This window comes from Schistocerca piceifrons, chromosome X (assembly GCF_021461385.2).
Source record: "Schistocerca piceifrons isolate TAMUIC-IGC-003096 chromosome X, iqSchPice1.1, whole genome shotgun sequence".
NCBI classification, from domain to species: Eukaryota; Metazoa; Arthropoda; class Insecta; order Orthoptera; family Acrididae; genus Schistocerca; species Schistocerca piceifrons.
In genome coordinates this window covers 86,809,694-86,832,004 of record NC_060149.1, presented here as the reverse complement: position 1 = coordinate 86,832,004, position 22,311 = coordinate 86,809,694, and the positions used below count along the sequence as shown (strand labels likewise).

The 22,311-nt window shown below is 39.7% G+C and overlaps 1 protein-coding gene across 1 annotated transcript in view; it reads left to right on the top strand.

The window, feature by feature from the left end:
- Positions 1-22,311, top strand: part of LOC124722186 — a 260,469-nt gene that overhangs the window by 202,041 nt on the left and 36,117 nt on the right. The window contains exons 11-12 of the mRNA XM_047247385.1: positions 8,241-8,438; positions 8,520-8,779. Of these exons, the coding sequence (XP_047103341.1) occupies positions 8,241-8,438; positions 8,520-8,779 (458 nt within the window). The remainder of the gene's footprint in view (positions 1-8,240; positions 8,439-8,519; positions 8,780-22,311) is intronic.

Here is a 22,311-nt window from a genome sequence, read left to right as displayed (position 1 = left end):
GAGCAAGGAAACAAGCTTGCAGCACTAGAGAGATGATGATCAAGGGGTTGGTGGTAAGGGTGAGAGTGCTATTGACTACTGCTAGCCAATGATGAAGAAGGTGCTCGGGCCAACCACTGCATGCAAAACTGACCACCTGTCAGGGAACAGAATCTTGCCAGTGCTATGTGATGAACCATTACGAGAAGCCAATCCATTTCATGCAGCAAGTGAGTATGGATCTGGAAGTGGAGAACTTTGGCTTTGTTGAAGATCAGGTTAGGTTCCATGGGCAGGTACAAGAATGCATCCACATTAGCATACTGTGCTATGGATCTGTTTGAATCTCATATTGATACACATTCGGAAATGAAGCCCAACACTGGAGTTGTTGCATGTCACAATTGTCTTATGGTCAGTGATGAAATGGACATCATACGCAACGGTTCAGCCTTCTTTCCTACCTGAGAATAATTTCACTAAGTTGTTGTCAACATTTTGGGGTGGGGGGTGGGGGGTGGGGGGTGGGGGGGGAGGGGGGGCATTCATTGCCAGGCAAGCTGTTAGACTGGTGTAAAAGTACGGAGGCACAATGATGTCTTTAGCAACAACTTGGTTTAAGGGTGATGTGGGCCTCATATTCTTCATGGCACCCAATTACAGTAAAACCATTGGTTTGAACTCATGGCAAAGGTTGTCTAATGCCTGGAACAAGATGGAGTCATAAACAAGATGCACATCATTCTTAATTTGAAAACCAAACTCTGCGAATTCATTGAGACCAAAAATGATTTCAGACATTGCTCTTTCAATGGCTAGAAATGGCCATGTGCATAACATGCTAGTTCTCAACATTGATCATAAAATGCCCTTGAACAGCCATCAGGTGATCACCATAACTGACCAGATAACAATTGGTGGAGAAAAGAGTGGGGTGAAAATAGTGATAATGTATTTCAAGATCCATGAGCAACACAGAAGCCCCAGTATCATACTGGAAATTGAATGCTCATTATCCAATTTGTAGCACAATATAAATCATGCAAGAAACAATAATATGACACTATGAACCTCCAGAAGCTCTCCGTTCAGGTCCAAGGTCTGGTCACATCGCCAGCCTCAACAGACTGCTGCCGCATGGCCTTGTTTATGGCAAGTCACACACTAGGCATGGCAATGCAGGCAGCGACTACAGACATGTCCTCAGAAACAACAGGACATGTGGGGAAACTGCATAGGGCAGAGCTGCAGTCTGGTGGAGCGAACAAGAAGAAAACAATGAGAATGTCAGTGAATGATGCTGTGGTACTGAATAACTAGCTGTTACTTCCAATACATCTGCAAAATCTTCAGTTGTGGCTGGTGACACTTTGAATGCCTGAGCAATAGCCAGGACTTCCTTGACTGTGGGATCTTTTAAATGCAACACCTCCCAGTCACTTTTCTGTCTAGAGCAGAATAGAAAATAGTAGTGCTTATCAGAGAATCAACATAGGACTGTTGGTAATGAGTACAACTAAATCTGCATTAAACCCCATAGGTCAGCCATCCATGCCTGATATGACCGGTCCAGTTTCTGTTGTCACTGTGAAATTCCAAATTAGGAAGCAATGTGATGAAATATGTCAATGTAATGAACACACTGCAGCATGTAACTTCAAATCTCCAATTTGATATGTTGGTGGCATAGCTCAGACTGATGGTTGAAATTGCTCTGAGCACTGTGGGACTTAACGTCTAAGGTCATCAGTCCACTAGAACTTAGAATTACTTAAACCTAACTAACCTAAGGACATCACACACATCCATGCCTGAGGCAGGATTCAAACCTGTAACCGTAGCAGTTGCGCAATTCCGGACTGAAGCGCATAGAACTGCTTCAGAACTGTGTAACTACTGAGCGATCGTGTAATGTTCAAAGTGATCTACATTCGCACACATACTTTGACTCTCAATGGGCCGCAACGTAGGGTACAGTCATGCCGTGTGCAATGCCGCCATTTGTGAAAGACGCACACGCTATCAATTGCTATCAACCTATTCTGGTTTTGCCTCACTCACAGACTAACAGAGGACATTTTCATGCACCAAATTCCATTTGCTCACCCACCAGACCTGTTGCTCAGTTTTTCAACCATGTGAGCTCATGCACATCTTATGGCGCTTCACCTTCCAGGAAGATTTTGCTGCAACAATGTGATCTTCAGCAAGTTTCACCAGTAATTTATAGTCCGACTACATGGGGTGTGTTCCTGATGTGCACAGAAAACTCACATTGTTGTCACACGAAGTAGCAAACCCTTCCCCCCACACACACACATGCATGGGGGGCACTGATTCCAACCGTTCAGCCACTTGCCACTCCTACAGTTACGTCTGTGTCTGCCGCACCAGCCTTCTGTGTCATTTCCAAGGTGGACAATTTCAAATCTGTACCTCTAACCTCCGGTCCAGTTTACGGGACTGCCACACATGTTGCCAACTGCTCGTTCCCATGGTACCAACTGCACCAGCCACGTTGTGTTTTCGCAACACGTCAAGGACAATGCAACCTGCTGTTGCTTCAACGTCCTTGCCAATAACACACCTACACCTATGGTGCCAGGCTGCAGTACAGCCCCTCCTACTGTGGATCAGCACGCCTTCATCCCCCTCCCGCCCCCCCCCCCCCCCCCTGGCAGCCTGCCAAAGCTGCCCCCTTTATATGAGGACAACCCCGTATCATGGTTTGTGCTTGTGGAACATCTGTTCGAGTTTCATCATGTGTCCGATGACAACTCTAAATTCTTATGTCTCGTCATGCACCTCCATGATCGCTCAGACTTAATTTTTGATCTACTCTTCTCGCCACCGCCTCCACCAAAGTACGAGTTCACAAAGAAAACAATATTGGACCAACTCGCCTGTTCACCATAACAATTAATCATCAAGATCTTGTACGAGGAGCAACTGGGGGACCGAACTCCATCACAACACTGGTGCCGCCTTCGATTACTTGTGAGTGAACATACGATGCCGGATGTTACTCTGTGGGCGCTATGGTCCACCATGTTGCCTACGGGCCTACAGATCCACCTGCTACCGCACTCCTGGGAGTCAATCGGCTCTCATCTTTGCTTCGCAGACCAGCTGTATGCACTGCTATGACAACACCAACCAGCAGACCACTCACCACTGGTTGGCACAACTGTTCCTGTTTACTGGCCGTCTGCATGCAGAGGCAGAGCTCACTCCACCTCCGCACCGTCTACACCACCTGGCAGTATCTGCTCCCTCTCTCCTCTGTCCAAGCACTCAAGAATCACCCATGCACCATACGTGCCAATATACATCCCGGAACAAATCAATGAGGACAAGCCTCCTCCGCTGCCGCAGTCACTGCCACCACCACATCCGGCTCATCTGTATTGTTGGTACCACAAGATTTTCGGCAATGATGCCAAGAAGTGTCGATTACCTTGCCAGTACCCAAATTCCGATCGCAGGATCTAGAAGACACTGAGTCCTGTGGGGAAACTCACAGTTGTCCTCACAAATTGCACTCTGTCCACTCATCCACCCAGCCGAGCGGTCGTTTATACGTGGACGACATTTCGTCATGGCTCGTCTTCCTAGTTGACACAGGTGCTGACGTGTCTTATCATACCCACATCATTGGCCCCTCCCACCTCTTCACCAACGAGATCACTTCTACAAGCTGTCAACTCATCAACGTTACAAACCTAAAGCTGTGGCAAGGTTATGGTGCACCTATCTCCTTCTCTGTGTTTTCTGTGGACTTTCTACATTGCCAACATCAATGAACCAATTCTCGGTATGGATTTTTTGTCACATTACAAACTGTCCCCGATCGTGGTTCAGGGCTCAGTGCTACATTATCCCACTAACACTCAGATACTGTGCTCCCACACTTATGTTCCACGTTCTGTTTCTCTCACGACACGTGAGTTAGTACATGAGTGCTCTGCCCTCATGGGCGACACTGTGACCTGCGTCACTAACCTACTGTCAGAATACGACTCGGTGGCACAACTCCGCCAGGAAAATGATGAGCTGAAACAATGAATAGCACACACTTACAATGAGCTCGTCACGGCTTGTACCTCACTGCTGAAACTGCAGTCCACAGTGTCACCACCTAATCGTGTTTCTCCATCAGACACCAGCTCGGGCACTCAGCAGGTTAGTCCAAAAACATTAATTGCATATGACAATTCGCGTCCGGTAGATACCGCACCCCCGACACACTTGCCACATTCAGTGCCATGTGTTTCAAACAGTGCTTCTAATGACAGCAGCGCACGTGATATGACCACACCCACCACGCATGCAGCTGCCTCACGTATTGATAAACATTCCCTCTCTCTCACATGCCAGCCACGTGACTCAGCAGCCATTGGTGTTCCCCACATGACGCCAATGCCTCTCTTGCCCGCACCAGTTACCCAAGGGAAGGCTGACAACAGACAGTTGCTGCGCATCCCAACCTGCTCCATGCTGCGTGCACAGCCGACCTCTTCAAACAAGCGCACACCACACTCACATAATAGGCATGTGACTTTCATGCTGTCTTTTCCCACTCGTGCTAACGGTTATGCCTCGTCGCACCCCTCTTGTCCAAAAACTTCATGTCAGGACATTACTCAGTCTCGTGTGCAGTTCTCAGTTTCTTCCGTCACTGATAGAATGCCACTCAAGATAGTTACCACTGCCGGACCTCCTATTAGGCATAAGGTTAGACGCCTCAAACCCATTAAGTTGCGCGCGGCCCAGCAGTAAATTAATGAACTTTTGGATACAGGTATCCTGCAACTGTCGGACAGCAACTGGTCTTCACCGATTCACCTTGTCACCAAACATGATGGTTCTTTCGAAATGTGCTGCAACTACGGATGCTTAAATGCTCATACCGTCATGGACAATTACCCAGTGCCGAACATAAACGATTTCACTCATATGTTATCAGGCGCCACAATCTTCAGTGTTATTGACTGTAAACATGCCTATCACCAAATTCCCATAGCACTGGAAGACATTTCAAAGACAGCTATTAACATGCCGCTCAGTTTGTTCCAATTCAACTTCATGCCGTTCAGCCTGAAAAACGCGGCACAAACATGGCAACATTTCATTAACTCAATCTTACGACAGTTCGAGTTTTGCTTTGCATATCTAGATGACATACTCATTTTCAGCAACTCGGCTGAGGAACACAAAAATCATTTATCCAAGGTCCTCCAGACCTCGAACTCCAACAGCGTTGAGATCAACAAGGACAAATTCCAATTGCACCAGTCTTCTGTCATATTTTTGGGTTACACTGTCTCCACAGACAGAATATAACCTCCCATATCCCACGTGCAGGCCATCACAGCCCTGCCACCTCTGGCTACTTACAAAGAACTCCAACATTTCTTGGGTACAATAAATTACTACTGCCGGCATCTGCCTTCTGCCACCGCCATGCAGGCCCCACTGGCAGACTAGTTGTCAGGCAAACAGACTTCAGGCCTTAAACCAGTTTGCTGGACTGAACCTATGCTGGAGGCCTTCAAGGCCAAGGCCAATTTGCATATGTCATCAACCATGTGTCTACAACATGCACTCGTGCATCCATTATGTATATTCCCATACAGGGGAGACACTTTAATTGGAAGTCACTCACCCATTGTTGGTGAATAAATATGATATTGCAGTGCCTGTGTTGTTCAGAGGTATGAAGCAGGCACTGCCGTATCAGGATTCAAACACAGATTTCTCACTTATCGCACCTGGTCTTCTTACATTTCATATATTTCATAGTGGCTGTAGTCACCACAGTGCCTGTCCTTTTTGACATGCATGCATGTCTGAAGGAGCACTGCATCATACCTCTAAACAACACAGGCACTACAATATCTCAAAGATAATTATTTGTGATATATAAATACAAGATGGGAAGTCATAAATATACAAGGTGATTCAGCTGCCCTACCAATGTCATTTTATACAACCCACAATGTTATGTCCTGTCTCCAAAAACAACATGCAAGATTTTCATATTCTGTCACTCGCTATACACAAACTACTAGTCCTACAGAAACACAAACAGGACCTTTTTTCAGGAAATTTCATGTAGTTAAATTTTGTACTGGGATATATTTTCACTGGAGGCCGGGATTTTCGAGTTATTCAAGAAAAACATACAAAAGTTACCCACAAATGCACCTTCAGCCACACACTCATCCCTCACCAACCAGGACTGCTTGTATGTTGTTCATGGCACTTCCTTCTACCACTGTACAAAACTTTCTAACCTCACAAACTATTCCTAATATTTGACCTCTCTTGGTCTCTATTGATTGGGTTATTATGTCACTAGCATAGTCAGCTATTTTGTTAACATTATTAATGTAAATGTGCCTGTGAGGGTAATGAAAGATTTTTGTAAATGTTTTGCCAAATTTAATTACCATGCATTGACAATTTAAACCAAACTTAACCCTTACAAGCACTGTAGTTCCACAGTCAGAAGACCTGATGAATACACTGCTGTAATTTTTTATTTTATGAAGTTAAAATTCACAAATTTTTTAGATCAAATTTACACCTTGTAAGTGCTCGGCTAAGACAGTGGCGTAATAAGGTCAGTCCATGAAGCCCAAAGAAAGTCAAATGTGGGAAATAAGATGTGCAGTCACAAATTCTTGGACAGCAGGGGGTTGAGTGGTTGGAGAGTGTGTGTGTGTGTGTGTGTGTGTGTGTGTGTGTGTGTGTGTGTGTGTGTGTGTGTGTGTTTGAAGGTCACTTCTGTATATTTTTCTTGAGTAATTCAAAAACTATTGCCTCTAGCTAAAAAATATCCCAGTACAAAATTAAACTACATTAAATTTTCTACAAAAGGTCCTGTTCATTTTTTCTGTAGGACTAAAAGTTTGCAAGTAGTGAGCAAAAGAATATGAAAATCTCACATGTATTTTTTGAAGGCCAGACATAACAAAGCAGGTTGCATAAAACAACATCAGTAGGGGCAGCTGAATCATCCTGTATAACGAGAATAGTCAAGACACAGTTAATTGAAGTAACTTGACAATTATCCCAGGTATCAGAAGGTGGCTGCTATATTTTATCTCAGCGATTGACAGCTTTATTTGATTTTGAGCTAACTATCTAGTAACCCACAAACCATAGTGAGTGATAACCTGCCATTCCTGTAAAGGTATATATCCCAATCAAAGGCCTCCACTTAAATTATTTACAATTATTGATGCTAAGTGAAATTTGTATTTGGTTCAAGAAAAGGCTAATTAAATGTATGTGGCTAGTGTTTATGCAGCATTTGCAAGAATATAAAATTTAGCTGTTCTAATGCCTCTACTCTCTTTTGAACCATAGAACGTATGAAAATGTAGCTAAAATCCTGTTAATTACTCCAGATATTACACAACTACTGCATGGTTTTTTTTAGGGTAAGAGTGTTCAGTTATTAAAAGCATGAAGTACAGAGGGAGAGAGAGTGTCAGTAAAAGGTATTTTGTTGAACTAAACTTATTTCTCATCATTTGTTGTTAACTTCATCTTTATGTTGCCTCAGTCATTGTAGGTTAATGATTCCTTTCTGCTAAAACTGCAAAAAGGTGCCTGTGTTCTATTTACCCATATGTCAAATCAGTAATATCATGAATCACGAATGTATGTTCTCTTCAAAATTATTTTGTTCTATATTTAGCAGTTTTCACAGCTTAATACAGTTCATGATAAGAACTACTAGCTTCCAACTATCTCCAGCCAAAACGTAACACACTTCAAGTGAACAAAAAGTTTCATTTCAAAGATATGTTTACATGATCAAGATAATCGGTATCCATGATCAGAGAATTACAACTTATTAGTATTTCATAAAAGCAAAGTGAAATACAGTCCTCTATTGATTTTGTCTTTTTGAACAACTATGGAAAAAAATAAGTGTGATTATATAGTAAATCTAAATACGCCCAACTTCACAAATAAACAAAACTGTGAAGTATATTTGTATTACAAAAATAGTTAATTTTATGTCAGGATTATGCTTTATCAATGTACATTCACTCAAAATTGCAGAAAATATTCAGTATGTGAGTTTGACCTCTTTGGATTATGTTCTAAATCATGGTGAATTGGGTTCTCTGATTCTTGAGGAAAAAAAGATGTCTACTGAAGAGTTCCATTACACTATGTACAAAATATATGTGTTTTACAGTGCGTCTCTGAGCTGTTAGTAAAAGAACATGTACATCTTACAGGAAAAATTTAATATAGAAAAGGAATTGATGCTGCTTCAGAATAAGTTGGAGAATGATTTTGTTTCCAAGACAGAAATGGATGCAGTAAAAAGGAATTATGAAGCTGCTTTGGCTAAAGCAAGACAAGATGCAGAGCTATCAGTGTATGATGATCTTAGACATAAATTACATCAGATAAATATTTTCATTGAAAAACAGGTAAACAGAGTATTTTAACTGTTATTAGAGAAATTTTGTTATGACAAGTCCCCATTTTGTGATAATTTTGTATAATTTCAGGCACAAGAACAAGCTAACATTACACATTTACAAAACATAAATGAAAGTCAAATGCAGCAGGAATTCAAAGAAATAAGTTTGAAAATCTTGTCAGACTTTGCCAAAGTTCAAGCCACACTACAGGAAAAGGATGAAAAAGAAAAAGAATTAAAGGAAAAGTATGAAAAACTTATAAAAGAATGTGAGAAAGAGCAAGAAGTACAAAGGAAGAAACTGATTGAAAAATCTTACAGTGTGAACTTGACACCATACATGAATAAGTAAGTAATATTAAATTTTAGCTTCTATCTTGGTAAATTTACTGACAACAAGTAAAATGATATTGCAGAAGTAGTAAATTGTAATTAAAATTTTGTCAGTATTATTACAGAGAGACTGCCATGAGAAGTCTGAAATTATGTTCATTGAGTTTCACTCACACCCAATGTTAATGACATCTTACATTAGCTTGCAGAGTCCATTTAGAGGATCAATCAAATATAGTTATTTATTTAACAGAGCATCTCATTATCAAGTGAATGAGATGAAAATAGGACTCAGTAGAAAAGAAATAATAAAAAAGGAAGCTAAGGTTACATAGCAAGAAATAATAAAATTAAACTAGACCAGTGAGAAATATTATAAACACAAATAAAAGAATGGGCAAAAAAAACAAGATTTTTGAAAGTGAAGGGGAAGATCAGATGAAGGAAGTAATTTTTCACTCCAGTTGTGGCAAAACACATCATTTCTGTTGAGCTCATAGGAGTTTCTCTTGTTGATACAATGTTAGGCTGAAAAGTAATGCACACATGCCTGTAGAACATGAAGAAAAACAGTTAGGAAGAGTGTCACTGAAAAAGTCTTCCAACGTTTCTCGAATCCAGGACTAGAAAGCTGTCTTCACCTCATCTTCTGTTGTGTAATGATTACCCTTGAGGTCTCTCTAGGGCAGAGGGAAAAAATAAAAATCGCATAGTGCAAGATCAGGGGAGTAAGGAGGGTGTGGAACTAGTTCAAACTTCAGGTTTCACAGAGCCTCTTCAGTTACACTGAAGTGTCGGGATGAGTGTTGTCATGTTGCAAAATTATTGTTGCCAGGCAGCTTCTAACACAACAAACTCGATGTTGGTGATATTTTAGGGTCTCTGTGTACTGAGAAGTATTTTCTGTTGCTCCACATACCAGATTATCAGTCACATAAACTCAGGGAGCATCCCAAAGCACAACCAAAATGGTTTTCTTTACAAATGGTTGTGATTTGAAATTCTTCCCTTAGGAGGAGATAGATGCTGGTATTCAGTGTACGTATCTTCATTTTTGTAATGTCAGGCTTCAGTTTTGTTGTGATATGCTTTCTACTACTGTTGAGCAGTATCACTATTAACAAATGTGCCAATGTAGTATTTTGGAACTACTACACAAATAAATTATTATAACTCACAAAATATCTTTATGTACCCAATGTAGGTTTGTAATAATTGGTCGATGCTGTGCAGGCACTCATTGCTGGAGTCACCAGTGATAATGATATCAAGATAGTTGGTTGTTCCTGGAACCTTGTTTATCAGTTGTTCAAGATACTACTCAAATACAGCTGGGGTCAACACTAAAAGGGAATCATTTGTAATTGTAGAGCCCATTAGTTGTATTGACAAACACCGCCCATTTACTCTCGTCATCTAGGTGTGCCATGATTTCCATTGCTCATGGATGGAATATACATCAGTGATGGCTTGGACATTCACAGTCAATTTGACGTCTCTGCATAGATGAATACTGGCATTGGGCTTCTCGATAATGACCAGTTGGATGGTCCACAGATAGTTGGATACAGGTTCTATGATGTTAGTTGCTTCCTGTCAGCCCAGTTGCCATTTAATCTTGTCCTGCAGCACAAATGGAACAGGCATGCCTTACAAAATTTGGTATCCATCAGGATGCAGGGTGATGTGTGCTTCATAGTCTTTGATGACACCAGGTTGGACTGAAAAAAAGATGCCTGTACTTTCTACAGAGGTGTGTGCAGGCCATTCCACCATCCTTGATCTGGAGGTGATTTGTTGAATACTGAACTGTGAAACCAAGAAGATGAAGTAGGTCTGCATCCATGGTATTGGTTACTGTACATCACTTCATCACCAAAAGCAGGGTCCAAACCTGCTTGCTCTTGCATTTGATATGCACTTGACAGCAACCTTTGATGTGAATAGTCTGGTCACTGTAACTTGTCAATGTTCTGTGAAGCTTAAACAGCTGAGAGGCCCCAGGTAAAGCATAGATATGAGTGTTGATGATAGCTTATGATGAACCAGTTTCCAACTTAAATTAAATGACACGGCCATTCCACCAACACAGCTTTATCATTGCATCAAAGAATACTGTACACACTGCTTTCAGGTCGATTGTGCTTTGAATTATCATGTATTACAGTATACATTTTTTAAATCATTAGTATTACAATCAAACACATTCACTGAATCATCTGTGGCACCAGTGCAAATAGAGCACTTGATGGTAGATATAATTTATTTAAACAAACTTCAGCCTTATGACCTAGAAACTGACAACGTAAGCAGGTCTTGCATTTGTAGTAGCATGACTGTCTCTTGTGAGTCATAAAACAATGAAAGCAAGATTTCACTCAAGAGTAATTAGCAGTGGAAGATCATTTGTTCTTGTTACAAGACATGGCCTGAGGCATAGGTGCCGGGTGACATTTCCTGTTCTGTTGTCCCATGTGATGACATCCCTGTTCTGTTTTCCCATGTGGACATCACTACTCTTAAGTTCTGTATGAAAAGCTCCAATCCCCTTGCTCTCACGGACTTGCTCAGTTTGCTCAGTCTATTTGAAAACTTGAATAAAGGATGAGCTTTTGTCACATGTAGGGTTATTCAAACAGATAAAATCCCCTCATATCCCTGTATCTGGAGCATGAACAATTAACACAGTTCTCACAGCAATAGTCACATAGGAAAGAGTACAAGCTTTGTTTTCTCACTTGAAGAAACAGTTGCAAGTAAGGCCTTACAATATAGCAGCCTATTCTTTAAACTTTTGTCCAGACCTCTTATAAGTACAATAATACTTATGATGTGCTGTCAAAACAGAAGTTTATTCTAAAAATATTCACCTGACTCCTCACCAACATCTGAATCTTTATATGGGAAAATTTACTAATCCAGAACAAACCTACAAGCTCAAGCATTGAACAAGAGAAAAGCATGTGTCGTAAAATTTTATTCACATCTGCTCATGTAACCTGCTCAATGTTTCTGTGTCAGACTGAATAGGTGAAACACCAGTTGCATTCACTGAACACCTACATTGATCCTGATCCTCTAGCTCGTATAACACCAAGCCCTGGGTAGCACTTAATTTATCCATAGTAGCATTGAGGGACTCTATAGTATTTTGGAGCAACTGCAAAAGTTTTGTAAGTGCTAATGGAAGCTAAAGTTGATGCAGCATCTGGAACAGTTCACGAACACTTATCGTACATTTATGCTGCAGTCTTGACACTGACACCTCACTGCTGCCACATTGCACCTTACTGCTAGCCAGCAGCATTGTTGCTTTTATACTGCAGCCTCCCTGCTCACTGCCTACCAAGAGTTATTACAGTGCAGCTCTTCACATAGGTAGCAGAGCCAAATGACAAAGTTTCAGTTTTTCGTTCAAGAAATTTTTCATGCAGGAGAACTGTACAGACATACCATCAATTGACAGTTGGACAGACTTCCATATGGTCAACATAGTAATAAGCATCCCTAGCGTATAGAAACAACTTAAAAATTTGAAAGCAAATAAGTCACCAGGTCTGGGTGGAATCCCAATTCTGTTTTACAAAGAGCACTCTACAGCAATAGCCAATGGACTTGCTGCAATGATAATGATGGTTCCCATGAGATCATCAAAGTTAAGTGCTTTCAGGCTTGGTTAACATTTGAATTAGTCACCATCTGAGTCTGCCGAGTGCTGTTGACAAGTGGGATGCACTCAGCCCATGTGAGGCCAATTGAGGAGCTACTTGATTGAGAAGTAGCTGCACCAGTCAAGAAAACTGACAATGGTTGGGAGAGTGGTGTACTGACCACATGCACCTCCATATCTGCATCCAGTGATGCCTAAGGGCTTTTTATCTAGCTTGCATTTATCGCAAATCTCTTGCCCAGCACAAAATTCCAAGTGCCTGGAAAGGTGACTCCTGTATATAATCAGGATAAAAAACCAGACCCGCAAATTATAGACCAATTTCCCTAACATTGGTTTGATGCAGAATCCTAGAACATATTCTCATCCAAATATAATAAATTTTCTTGAGACCTAGGAGTTTATGTTCATGAATCAGCACGGTTTTCGAAAACATCACTCGTGTGAAACTCGGCTTGCCCATTTCTCACAGCGTATACTGTGAACTCTGGATGGAAGGCAACAGATAGATTCTATATTTCTAGATTCCCAGAAAGCATTTGACGCAGTGCCCCATTGCAAGCTGTTAAGGAAGGTATGAGCATATGGAATAAGTTCACAGATATGTGAGTGGCTCAAAGACTTCATAAATAATAGAACCCAGTAAATTGTCCTCGATGGCAAGTATTCATCAGAGACAAGCTTATTGTCAGAAGTGCCCCAAGGAAGTGTGATAGGACTGCTGTTATTCTCTATACACATAAATGATTTGGCAGACAGGTTGGATAGCAGTCTGCAGTTGTTTGCTGATGATGCTGTGGTGTATGGTAAGGTATCAAAGTTGAGTGACTGTATGAGGATACAAGATGGCTTACACAAAATTTCTAATTGTGTGATGGATGGCACCTAGCCCTAAATGTGGTAAAATGTAAGTTAAAGTGGATGAGTAGGTAAAACAAACCTGTAATACATTGATACTGCATTAGTAGTGTACTGCTTGACACAGTCACATTGTTTAAATATCTGGGTGGAATGTTGCAAAGCAATTTGAAATGGAATGAGTATGTGAGGTTTGTGGTAGGGAAGGTGTATGGTAGACTTCATTTTATTAGGAAAATTTTAAGAGTGTGGTTCATTTGTAAAGGAGACCACATATAGGATGCTGGTATAACCCATTCTTGAATACTGCTTGAGTGTTTGGGTTCCGTACCACGTCATATTGAAGGAGGACATTGAAGCACTTCAGAGGCAGGCTTTTAGATCTGTTACCAGTAAGTTTGAACAACACATAAGTGTTACGGAGATGCTTCAAAAACTCAAACAGGAATCCCTGGAGGGAAGGTAACATTCTTTTCAAGAAACACTACTGAGAAAATTTAGAGAACCAACATTTGAATCTAACTGCCAAATTATTCTACTACAGCCAACATACATTGTGCATAAGGACCACAAAAATAAGATTCAAGAAATCAGGGTTCATATGGAGGAATATAGACAGTCATTTTTCCCTTGCTCTGTTTGTGAGTGGAACAGAAAGGAAATGACTGATAGTGGTATAAGGTACCCTCCACCATGCCCCGTGCATTGGCTTGTGGAGTATGTACATAGATGTAGATGTAGAAATGTGGTACTGCTAGGCTGAACTTGAATCAGTCAATCACAACTCAATTTTTAGGATATTCAGTAATGGTTGCACCATAAAACACAAACCAGTTTGATATCACTGCCTGGTGAGGATAATAGTGAACAGAGTGGTTTGCATTGGTAGTGTTGTTTAAATAGACTGATAAGACACAGTGGGTTTGATTAATCATCACTGGGTTAAGCTGGTGAGCAATGAGCGGCAAGACGGCAGCATAAATGCACCAATAAAATTCGTAATCACATAATAAGACCATAAGATATATGGCCAAAGCCCAAAATGTCCATCAAATCACCAAAATTTAATTAATGTCTAACAGAGTTTTACTAGAGTTCAGTGAAAAATTTGTTGACTGTTATGTCCACAAAAACTTTGAATGCGGAGTAGCCACGCGGTTCTTTTGAAAACATCAACAGAAGGTAGAAACCCAGAGAAAGTACACTGTAGTGTATAACTAATCTACATTAAATACCTTTTCAGTGAAGTCCAAATAATAATGTCCACTGAAGTATAGCCACTTTAGTTGCTGCCCATAACTTAGCCAAGTACCCCGAGAAATATAGTCCATGTGTAAGTCACTTGTCACAATACTGACTGAAGTGTAAGTGATGAGTCACAATACGAACTGCACCACTGTTGTGATGTGCTCTCTAGTACTGCTGAACTGTGTCACTAGCAGTACTGGTTCATACTTCTAGGTTCTTTAGCCCAAAGGATCAGGAATTTCTACCATTTTTCACCCTAAATGGGATAAATATCAACTTCTCTCCTTCAGCAAATAATTTGGGAGTAATAATAGATGAAAATCTAATTTGGACTAAGCATGTAACTTCAATGTGCAAGAAGGCATCAGCATCTCTCCACGGCCAACAAAAATATAAGAAGCTCTTTCCTGTTGACCTGAAAAAGAAACTTGTACAAGCGCTTAAATTTTTAGTTATTGATAGCACCAATGTTATCCTGCAAGGCCTTTCTCAGGAAAGCTCTCAGTGCCTGGAACTGGTTATGGATGCATATGGATGCATATCTGTGATGTTCGACTCTTTGATCATATTTCACCATCATGTACACAACTACTCTGCCTGTGTCCAGACAAGTGCAGAGATTTCCATACCCTCTGTCTTCTCTGTTGCCTTATCAATGAACACTGTGCCTTATATTGCTCCTTAACATTAACACTCTTGTCTAAACAACATGGCAGAAACACCCATTCCCATCAGAGCAAAATCCATCCTAACCCACACCATTGTACATCCACGTTCTTGAAGTCCTTCTCAGTAGCAGAATCCGACTCTAAAATAACCTCCCACATTATGTTAGAGAACCAAATAATATCTCCATCTTCAAAAGACAGATAATACATAGCTATTAAAGCAACAATAAGAATTGCCTTCTCCCTGTACACACTCATTATCCTAGTACATCATTCTTTCCAAGCAAATCTTCCTTGTTTCCCAGTATTCTTAGTTCATGCAGTCTCCTTAAATTTCCTTTCCCCAGAACTCAGTATATTAGAAAACATATATTTTGTACACCTATCAGTACTTTTTACATCTATCACTATCATTATTGTCATTATAGTCACTATTAGTATTATTGTTATTATTTTGACTATTATCAGTATTAGAGGCAGCAGGTGCAGTAGTATGAGTACTGCGAGTATTAACTTCGTTACTTCATAGTCAGTATTACTAATATAGTGTATTGCATATGGCATCTCTAAACAGTCTACAGCACTTGCTCGTAACTTCATAACTGCTACTGCAGTTTGATCTGAAATAGAACTGCAGCTGTTCTGGCAACCCTTGGGCCACAGGTTATACTGTGCAGATTGCTACATTGGGTACAGGGAATTGGCTGCTGTTGTCAGAGATAATGAGCTTGTTGCTCATTGTCTCTCTTGCCTGGTTGGTGTGACCACAGTCCCTGGTTGGCATCTGTGGTGGGTGTGCCAAATTAGTCCATCCACTGTAGATGAACTGTGTAAAGCTACTGTGGCTCACACCTTAAGGGCAATGAGCACTTCTCCTTCACTTCTGTGAAACACATATCTTCTACTGAACAAGGGCTCATAGTTCTTAAGATGTGCATTTCAGAGCCCATGTTTCCTAGACTTTTTTTCCAATAACAGTTCCTGTCATATTCTTGAATACTGAGCATTCCTCCTGGAACACACTGTATTTATACTGATGAGTCTGAGGCTGGGCAGCAATTCAGGCTCATATGTTCAACTCTCCCTGCTAACTGTAGCTCAGAACACACTCACCCTCAAATTATTTCTGTGCAGTACAATATTAATTTTGGGCTTTGCAATTTTTAGAGGCATTTTGGATAACCAGGTTTAGGTTGACCCAAGTTCAGTTAATCAAGATTTTACTGTATAATATAAATGGCTGGATAAAAAAAAATTTCTCACTAAATGGTGTCAGGAGAAAACATATATAAAAAATTGTAAATACACAAGTTTCACAGCTAGTGGCTACTTCTTCTTGCAGAAGAGTTCAAGGGAAAGGAAAAGGACTGGTGAGATTTAGGAAATGGGGAGAGTTGTGGAAAAGCTATCCAGAAGCCTAGGGCAGGGAAGACTTACCTCACCAGTCTTTCACTTCATCCCTCTTCCTCCCCCTTCAACCCTTTGCTCAGAAGAAGGAGCTATTGGCTCCAAAAGCCTGCGCGTGTCCTTAATTTTCATGTGTTTTCTCCTGCTGTTACTCAGTGAATATATTTTTTTTATCTATCCATTTATATTATATTTTCAAAAGTTGATTATTTTCATTGATGTATTAGCTCTTGTAGATATCATTTCTTCTTATGTAACCCCCTAGTCAATCTTTGTTGTTGTCTGTCTTGTTCAAACTGTTGTCTATTTTCAACCTTATGTGCTAGTCCCCTCGTTTATTTATTTTTACCACCTGTATTAACCAACATCTTGCCCCTACATCTTTTCCAATAATCATTTCCATGTGCATAAACAGATCTATTGCTATTTACGAATTTGCATATAACTTTTTGTTTACAGTTCACTATACACTGCAGGACCTTCTGCTAATCATCTTTTGCCAATTTATTTGAAAATTTGAGAGCACTTTTCTTTTCTTTCCCCCTCGCCACTTACCCTGCTTCTACATGATTCTCTTATCTTTTTGTATGGTTATTTTTTGCAAAACTTCACTGATCAGCTGTTACTGCCATCTCCTGCATTATGTTACCTTCAAAGTGCATCAGATTGTGGTTTTGCCAATGACTTCCTCTTTCTGTTTGCCCTGTTTTTAAGCTTCTGTTTGTTTTCATGTCTTTTCCAAGAACTTGCCCAATCACAATTCACTGTCATAATTTTCTCCTATCATAATTTTTTCATACCATATAGTCCAATTTTCTTGTAAGATTTACTCACTGACCTATTACCTCTTGTTAACTGTTTTCTGTTATCATGATTTTTGTGTGAATTTTTCTACCTTTTCCCAATCTATTTCCCTGCTTGTGTTCCTTTTTTACCTAAATCCCCCCCCCCCCCCTCTGCCTTTTTCCCAACTCAACCATCTCTAATTCTCCAATGACTTCACTCTTACCATGATGAACCCCATCACATATTACAGTCAGTCTTTTTGAAAACATGAGTCTTTCTTTCTCATTCTGTTTGATAAGCCTCCTCTGACCTAGGATGAATTTTCCTTAATGTTCCCCATTTTCTAAATCTTGCCAGTCCTTTTTCTTTATCCCTCTTCCTTCTCCTTCAACCCTTCTGCTAGAAAAAGGAGCCATTGGCTTCCAAAGCTTGCACATTTTCTTAACCTTTATATGTGTTTTCTCCAACTGCCACTGCATGAATAGACATTTTTTTTATTTATACTTTATGTGATACAATACTTAAGTAGTCTTGCTATTTCTATCTTGATATTCCGAAACTTTCAAAATGATAACTTCATAGGAAAATAGCTGCACTAGAAAACTGAGTTGATATACTTTTAAATTTGGCAATCTTATTTAGTTAATTATAAATTCATAAATACCTTATTAAAAATTATTAACATTTGTGATTTTGTTTATGATACAGTGTGTTTAGTGTCAGTATGTATGTAATCTAAAATTCTTCCATATAACATTAAATAATAAATAATAAATGTAAAATGTAGTCATAAGATAATACAATAATTGGTACCATGCATTGAATAATATATTAAAAACTGTGTCTGTGTATCACATACTCCAATTTGAGATTCAGAAGTGTTGCATTATGCACATCCCCTGAATTACATGTGCAAAATTTATGCTTTAAATTCTGCCATAATGTTTATATAACAAGAAAGGGGGGGAAACTGCTTCAGTCTTAACTAAGTCAGTATAGGTTTTGATTTGTTACAAAAAATTGTGTCTTTTTATATAAACATAACTGAGTAATTGTTTGTGTTGTATGTGACACACTGAAATAGAAAAAAAAATTAAGTAGTCTTCATCTTCTTTCTTCCTTCTTTTCTCTTAAGATCCACCATTGTCTCCTGCACTTGAATTCTCCCTTGAACTCAGTCACACGTTTCTTATTTCCTACAAAATGTATAAATTCATAAGTTTTGAATTAAACCCGGGGCATGAAAGATACAATGTTCATACCAAAAAAATAAATATCATTGGTTACGTGAGATAATACTCTTAGTAATAATTTTGAGTTCAAAATTTTATATAGGTGTGTTAGTAAATATATGCAAATGTAAGTACAATGTGAGCAGAACTTGCCCATTGTAATAATCAAGTAAATTTAGCTTTGTTAAATTCCTTTTCATTGGTACTAGTCTAACCTTGTCATGTGATTACTTAATGTATACGTTACAAATTCATTTACACAACTGTGAGGGTTTATGTTTCAAAAACTGGGAGTATGAGCAAATATACTATATTATTCATACCAGTGTGATACATATATTCTCATTACATTGTAGGAATAGAGTCATGATAACTACAAAAAAAAGCGTCTTCATGTACAGATTACCTCACTTAAACAAAGTAACTGATTAGTATGATCATTAGTAAATGAGATAGAAAAATGCTCATATTTTCCTCATTAGACATTAAATAGATTGATAACCCTTTCTGTTCTATACATTCATTGTTATAATTGTTTCCACATCTGTTTCCAAGGACATATTTAGAACAAAATTTGAAAATCTGCATGTTCCTCTTATTTGCATATTGTACCAACATACTGAAACCTCCCTGAGCGAGACTAATCATACAAATAACAACTAATTGTTAATATTTATGAAGTATGAAAACAAATTGTAATCTATTTCAGAAATATTACTTCACAGTACCTGCTGTAAAAAGGTGTTAATTGGTCAAGTATAATTACATAGTGTAAATTATTCCCCTATGGTCAGAATTTTGCACATAATTCCAGTGATAGTAACCTCACAGATTCTTTTCTTAAGTTCTTCATGAACTATAATGTATTTGTCTTTCAGTGCTTGTTTCCACTTTACTATTTGATGCTACTCACTATCAGTAACAAGCATGATATCCCATCTTCAATAATTATTTAGTTAATTGTTATTAAATCAGTATTCCATATATTACAGTATTATGAAAAGGTAAATGCTACTCACCATACAGTGGTGATGCTGATTCGCTGCGAAATATTTAGTTTTACCTGAGTGCTTTGGTAGTTAGGTTTTTGAATCTCTGCTCATTAATCTAATTTATTAGACACAGTTCCTGTGTTTTCATCAGGGTCTACAGTAGAGTTGCCCAGCATGTGCCGATAGTCCATTTGTCTGCATAGTTTAGTTTTCCACAGTCTTTAGTATGGACAGGGAATGCGACTATTGTGTGCAGATGCAAGCCGAGTTGGTGGCACTTCGCTCTCAGCTCCAAGCTGTGATGGCTTCTGTTACACAGCATGAGGCTGCAGTGGGTGGGCACCACTGTTGTGGGTGGGCCGTGGGGATCCAATGGGCGTCCAGCATGTCCGAGTCCTCCAATTGGTTCTCTCTGGTGGCCAGCCCCGTTACTACTCACACTGAGGTTGACCCCTCAATGTGCATTCTGTGTGTGTACCAGGTGGAGTCATTCCAGATGTGGAACAGGTCCTCCCGGATGCTGTGAAGAGCACAGGGTGCAGCCAACTGCAGGTGGTTACTCACTTTGATACCAATAATGTGTGTCACTTTGGATCAAAAGAGATTCTTTCTGGTTTTGAGTGGTTAACAGAAGTGGTCAAGACTGCCAGTCTTGCTTGCGAGATGAAAGCAGAGCTGACCATTTGCAGCATAGTCGACAGGACCGATTGTAAACTTCTAATACACAGCTGAGTGAAGGGTCTGAATCAGAGGATCAGGTGGTTCTCTGATGGTGTAGGCTGCAGAGTCCTCAACTTGCGCCAAAGGATGGTGGGGTTTCAGGTTCCGCTGAATAGGTCAGGTGTCCACTACATGCAGGAGGCAGCTACATGAGTAGCAGGGGCTGTGTGGCATGGACTGGGCAGTTTTTTAGGTTAGAGGGTTTTGGGAAAACACAAGAAGGGCTTCAGTCACAAAGAGTGTAGGTCCAACACAGGAAGAATGTAGATACAGGGACCATTGGTTTAACAGTTGTAAATTGTCATAGTAGCTGTGTTGGGAAAGTACCAGAGCTCCAAGCACTAATAGAAGGCAATGATGCTCAAATACTCATAGGCACTGAAAGCTGGCTAAAGCCAGAAATAAGGTCAGCAGAAATTTTTGCAAAGAACCTAACGGTGCTCCGAATGGATAGGCTAAATATGGTTGGCAGTGCCATGTTTGTTGCTGTTAGAAGTAGTTTACCTTGTTGCAAAATTGAAGTAGATAGTTCCTCTGAGTTAGTATGGACAGCGGTCATTCATGGCAACTGGAATAGAATAACAATTGGATCCTTTTACCGACCTCCCAATTCAGATGATACAATTGGTGAAAGGTTCAAAGAAAACTTAAGTTTGATTTCAAACACGTACCCGTATCATACAATTATAGTTGGTGGTGACTTTAATTTACCCTTGACATGTTGACGAAAATACGTGTTTAATTCTGGAGGTATGCATAAAACACTATACGAAATTGTGTTAAATGCATTCTCCAAACCTTACCTTAAGCAGTTTGTTCGTGAGCCCACGCGAATAGTAAACAGTTGTGAAAACACACTTGACCTCTTAGGAACAAATAATCCTGAGTTAATAACGAGCATCAAAGTGGATACAGGGATTACTGAACACAAGGTTGGCTTAGTGAGATTGAACATTGTAGCCCCCCAATCCTCCAAAAATACACGAAAAATATACCTATTCAAAAAAGCAGATAAAAATTCACTTGACACCTTCGTGAGAGAAAATCTCCATTCCTTCCAAATTAATATTATAAGTGTAGAACAGATGTGGCTTGAATTCAAAGAAATAGTATTGGCAGAAACTGAGAGATTTATACCACATAAATTAACAAACGATATAGCTGATCCTCCTTGTTACACAAAACAAGTGTCAGAACACTGTTACAGAAACAATGAAACAAACATGCCAAATTTAAACAGATTAATGATCTTTTACAGAAGCTCGAAATTTAGCATGGACCTCAATGTGAGATGCTTATAACCGTTTCCACATCAAAACTTTGTCTCAAAACCTGGTAATAAGTGAAGTATGTTAGCATCAAAAACAATCAATGCCTTCTCTGCAGGATAGCAATGGAAATACTATCAAAGACAGTGCTGCCAAAGCAGAGTTACTAAACACAGCCTTCCGAAAAGTAAATATTCCAGCATTTGAATCAAGAACAGTTGCGAACATGAGTAACGTAGATGCAAATATCCTCGGAGTAGTGAAGCAACTTAAATCAATAAAGAAAAGCAAGTCTTCTGTTCCAGACTGTATACCAATTAGGTTTCTTTCAGAGTATGCTAACACATTAGCTGCATACTTAACAATCATATACAACCGTTTGCTTGATGAAAGATCTGTACCCAAAAACAGGAAAGTTGCACATGTCACACCAATATTCAAGAAAGGTAATAGGAATAATCCACTTAATTACAAGCCCATATTTTGTTGACGCCAATATACGTAGGGAGAAATGACCATCATAATGAAATAAGGGAAGTCAGAGCTCACACAGAACGATATAGGGGTTTGTTTTTTCTGTGCACTGTTCGAGATTCAAATAATAGAGAATTATTGTGAAAGTGGTTCAGTGGACCCCCTGACAGGCACTTAAGTGTGAGTTGCAGAGTATCCATGTAGATGTAGACACACACACACAC